This window comes from Acyrthosiphon pisum, chromosome A1, assembly GCF_005508785.2.
Source record: "Acyrthosiphon pisum isolate AL4f chromosome A1, pea_aphid_22Mar2018_4r6ur, whole genome shotgun sequence".
NCBI lineage: Eukaryota > Metazoa > Arthropoda > Insecta > Hemiptera > Aphididae > Acyrthosiphon > Acyrthosiphon pisum.
The window spans coordinates 170,019,007-170,024,044 of NC_042494.1; the positions used below are offsets into that span (position 1 = coordinate 170,019,007).

At 26.3% G+C, this 5,038-nt stretch overlaps 1 protein-coding gene across 2 annotated transcripts in view; it reads left to right on the forward strand.

The window, feature by feature from the left end:
• Nucleotides 1–3,729, forward strand: part of LOC107883282 — a 12,453-nt gene extending 8,724 nt beyond the window's left edge. Inside the window, exons 4-6 of one of the 2 annotated variants that reach the window (XM_029488842.1) lie at nt 1,196–2,037; nt 2,097–2,393; nt 3,025–3,729. In XM_029488842.1, the coding sequence (XP_029344702.1) occupies nt 1,196–1,591 (396 nt within the window). In that variant the 3' untranslated portion in view covers nt 1,592–2,037; nt 2,097–2,393; nt 3,025–3,729. Of the gene's footprint in view, nt 1–1,195; nt 2,394–3,024 lie in introns of both variants that reach the window. The other variant, XM_029488841.1, reaches the window with a different exon arrangement.
• Nucleotides 3,730–5,038: the final 1,309 nt, after the last annotated feature.

A 5,038-nucleotide genomic window follows, 5' to 3' on the forward strand; every position in this document is an offset into this window, starting at 1 on the left:
TATTGTTACAATATCAGTTAGAAAAATATTAAAAATACATAGGCACCATTTTTTTTTTATAAGCATTTAAAGATCAAATTTTGACAAAATTTATCAAATTTAAGATTCAATAATTATTTTGTAGTTAAAAATTTTTTGTATCTAAGAATTGAAAATTTAAAACAAGATTCCACGTAAGTAATTAATTCTGTTACCAAAAAATCTAAAAAATACATTTACACAGTTTTTTTTTATAATCATTTTAAGTACAAATTTGTACGAAATTACATATTAAAAACCTAGGATAACTATTTTAGTTATTTTGTTGTGATTGTATAATATTATTCGTGGGTACTTGAAACTTCTAAAGTATACTATTATATATCTATGATAGTACCACGGTTTTTTGTTGATGTATAACGCGTTATAAGTACCTAATAGATATTATGATATGATTAATTGGGAATTTATTATAGGTACCTACTATAGGTCAATTTTTTTTAAAATACTATAGACTATAATATAATATTATGTCTTATTTTTAGACTGACATACCGCCTCCGCTCAGAATCGTTTTTCTTATACAATGATATTATATCATTGAATTCAAATTTAATACCATCCATTATACCGTGACCCACTTGTAACCTACTGTACAGCAGAGCGAAATCCACTTACCCACCTTTTTTTCATTGATTATACATACTGGTATTTATAATCAAAGGTAATATAAATATTACGTTTTTAAATGGTTGTTAATTATTATCACTTTTTAGGCATTTTGTCTTACATTTTTATGTCCAAGCAAAAAATATTTTATCAATATTTTTTTATTTTTTATAAAATATTTAATTACCTACCTAATAAGTACATATTATCTGTATATTAATATTTGTGCTTAAGTGGTTAAACATGTTTCAGATTTTTGATTATAGATTAATTATAAACATTTTTGGTTAGCTAAACAATGCGTTAAAAATATATTTTACATATTATATCAATATGGCCTCTTAGTATAAGATGAGATCCAGGGTCGGCTCACGCAAAAATAGGGCACTGAGCAAAATCAAATTTTTCCGCTCCTAAAATAATAATATTATAATTATCACGGTTTTGAAAATGCCGCCTCCTTACTAAAGTGTCGGTGCCTAGCTCGTCGCCTATACCTTAAGCTGGCCCTGATAATATATATTACTAATGTTTTTTTTTTTTTTAGTTACTGAATGATGTGAAGCCAGCTAAAAATTTTAATGATACTGAGAAAGCTGCTATTTGTGCGGTAAAAGCCAGAATTTTTATGGAATATCCTCCAAAAGGAAATAATATTGCTTTAGAATTGACTGAACGAGCCCTTGCCCTTCATTATTTACCTGAATGGCTACTTATTTGGTTAAAAGCCAAAAAGGTAGTAAGACATGATAATGCACCATACACAATACCCGGGGACGAAGAAATTAATGCTGCTTTATATTTATACAAAACACAAACAAAGCCTAAATTTTTAATTCATGCCTATCAACTTTTTAAGGAAGCAGGTTATATCAATAATGTAAACAAAAACTATGGACAGTCAAAATATTTTTTTGATTATTCGTATAAAATAGCTAAGTAAGTAGTTAATCTATGTCAACCAAAAGGTATTGATAAATGAAAATTAGTAACTCAAATTTTTATGGTCTATCCCATATAGGTACAAAATTATAATTTTTTGAGTTAGTCACTAACTTGTCATTTTGGGATTAATACATTTTTAACCATTATAACAATCATATAAAATCGATTTTTATGTTTATTGTTTTTCCAACCATCCCTTTAGGTTTTATGATCTTATTAATTTTTTTGTTGATTTAACAATTTCATAAATTTTTTGATAGAAAATCGATGGCATTGGCAAAGGACGATCCAAATAAACTAAATTCTATATTACTGTATTGCCTACACTATCCGAAAAATTTACTGTCAAAAAACTTTATAGACCATATAATTTCAAAACTGTCAAATATTAAAAATGGCTGTGTGCATTTAACTATAGGCAGATATTATCTAAAACGTGAAAAAGTATGATATTTAACAATGGATTGTTGGGTGAAAAAAGATTTATTTTTGTTTTGTTTCAGGATTATAAAAAAGCTAAAACGTATTTCTCTCGTGGACAGGCTTATGGTAATTTCAATAGCTCATTGCAGTTAATAAAAGTAGAATGTCTGTTACAATCTGTCCACGAATTTCCGTATGTTCAGACATTAAATGAGATGTATAATGATTTTCAAAACCCCAAAAGAAGGGTTACTATTTTAATTCATATATTAATGTATTACAATTTCTGTGAAAATAATCCAAAAGAAATGATGCGCTACCTTAAATTATACACTGATCAAGATATCGAAGATACTTTTAAAAAATGTCAATTAATGGTAAGTAACTAAATCATATATAAAAAATACTTTGTACGTATCAAACCTCCAAAAAATGCTCAAAATATATAAAGGAGCTTCTTACTTCCATATTTTTCAAGTTAATTATTACGTTAGTCAGGTTATAAAAATGTAAATTTTAATTATATTGGGAATTTGGGACACATAGGCGTGCGCATGGGATATGCGCTTGCATACACTGGTGGCCTAGGGCAAACAATTTTTTTAAAGGGCATACAATTAATAGTTATCAAATAACAATTTAGAAAGAAAAACTAACAAAATGAACAAAATGTATATAGGTATGATAAATATTTTAAAGCATATTATGGGTATTTATTTAGGATTATTTATATTTTTGGGGAGCACATTTTATCGACCACTACCAAAGTCTGCTCACCCTTATGTTCCGTTATTACCAAGTAGTTAGATACTCATAAATCTTAAACCGTACTTTTAATATTCTTATCAAATTATGGTTATATTTTTATAATATTATTTTCAGTTTATATATTATTTGATGTATTAATATTTAAAATTATAAACTATTAGGTGTAAGTTAGTTTTTTATCTTATAAGTAAAAACACTTGACTGACATAAATATATAATTATTATTATTTATGATTTCAGTATGTTTGTTCATTGTTCAATGTAGGCAGATTTTTAGAACGAAATGATTTTCTGAATGTTTTATTTGCAAATGTAAAAGAGTTAATAAACAATAAGTGGGATGAAGAAGAAAAAAAGATGATTGAAAACACATTTGATCGGTTCAATAAAATATTGAATATTCAAAACAATAATTTTGATGATGATAATAACTTATAAAACCGCTGTTCACAATAAGAATGAATCTTGACGAAATAACAACACAACTCGAGGCATGAATTTGGCAGTCATCCATCTGATGAGTTATTTTTTTTTTTGCTTTTATATTTAAATACTCAATAATATTAATCGTTCTGTTTTATTGTAGCCATATTAAGTTAATATTTTCTTTGTATGTGCAAATTTGGTTTACAATGTATGGGTCAATAGCTGGCCATTGACATTACTATATTTGATTTATTTATATTTGTGTACCAATTAAATTTTTTTTTTATTCTTTAAAGAAAATACATTATTTTAAACCAAGTTTTAAATGATGGTAAATAAAATTTTGTAGAAAATATGTATCATAATATGGTGTAGCGCAAAATATTTAAAATATTGCAGTAGTTGTAGATTTCTGTGCAGCAACTCAATATTGTCAAACCGCCTCTGGTGTCGTGTACAATAATATATCTATAAAATGTACAATATTATTAATAAATACAATTGATCAATAAGTACTTTAAAAAAAAAACTGTGTCAGTGAACCGTTAACACTCGACAACCGTAATATTATTATTATATGATAAAAATTAATTCTTATTAGATATTTCCAAAATAATAATATAATACGGTCGGCGGTTACCTTTAATAGATAGTTTTAGTTTTGTATATTCTGTTTTCTGCGGTGTGTAAACATTGTAATCAATTCACACTTATAAAATATAAATATTACAATATTATTAGATATTATTGTTATTTGTTAGTTTCACTTAGTTTTATTTACACATTTTGTACGAATGTCTCGTAATGTTAAGTTAATATTTTCTTTGTATGTGCAAATTTGGTATACAATGTATGGGTCGATAGCTGGTCATTGACATTACTATAATATGCGAATTATTTTTATTTGCATAACAATTACAATTTTTTTTTTATTATTTAAAGAAAATATATTATTTGAAAAATGTGTTAAACCAAGTTTTATAAGATGGCAAATATAAATTGCACTTTCTATAATAATTTGAGTAACTGCTTAAATTCAAAATTTTAAAAATAACTAAAAATAAAAATATTTTACTTTGGAATAAGGAATTGAAAATGCATGTTATCATAAAAAAATTAAAAATATAATTTATTAGAAAAATTTTGTTTTTATCAACTTAAAATTATGTAAAACAAATATTTTCAAAAACGTTAATAGTTTTTGAAATAATGAGTATCTTACGTGTTACGTTACCTAAATGGTTAAATGGATCACGGATAGTGCTGGGTTGCACAAAACATTTAATGAATCAATAGTGAGCTAATAATGGTCCCTTAAACAAGATTTAGTGGCCCACGATTGGTCCATTAAATTTTTAGTGAACCATTAAATTTAATAAATTGTTTATGCAACCCAGAGGCAACAATAGGCGTACCTACTAGAATACTAGATAATTTCAAAATAGATTAATTTTATAATATACCATATATTATAATAATATAATATCATTGAATTCAAATTTAACACCATCCATTACAGTGACCCAGTGGCGGATATCCTATACTTAAGGTGTATCGGTCGATACACCTTATAATTGGGTGGGTGGTCAATGGCCATGGACCATGGTGGGTATAGTGGGTAGGTAGGTACCTAATAACCTTAACTGAATAAGAAAAATATATTTAATATACCAACCGATGGCTACCTTATACTGCATTCATAGTGTAAGTACTAAGACAGTAGGTAAGTAATAAGTGCCCAACATCAAACAAGTTTAGTAAAGTGAAATACTATTGGCATGGTTAAGATATAGGTACGTATTATAGTAGATACAAGTATACAACTACA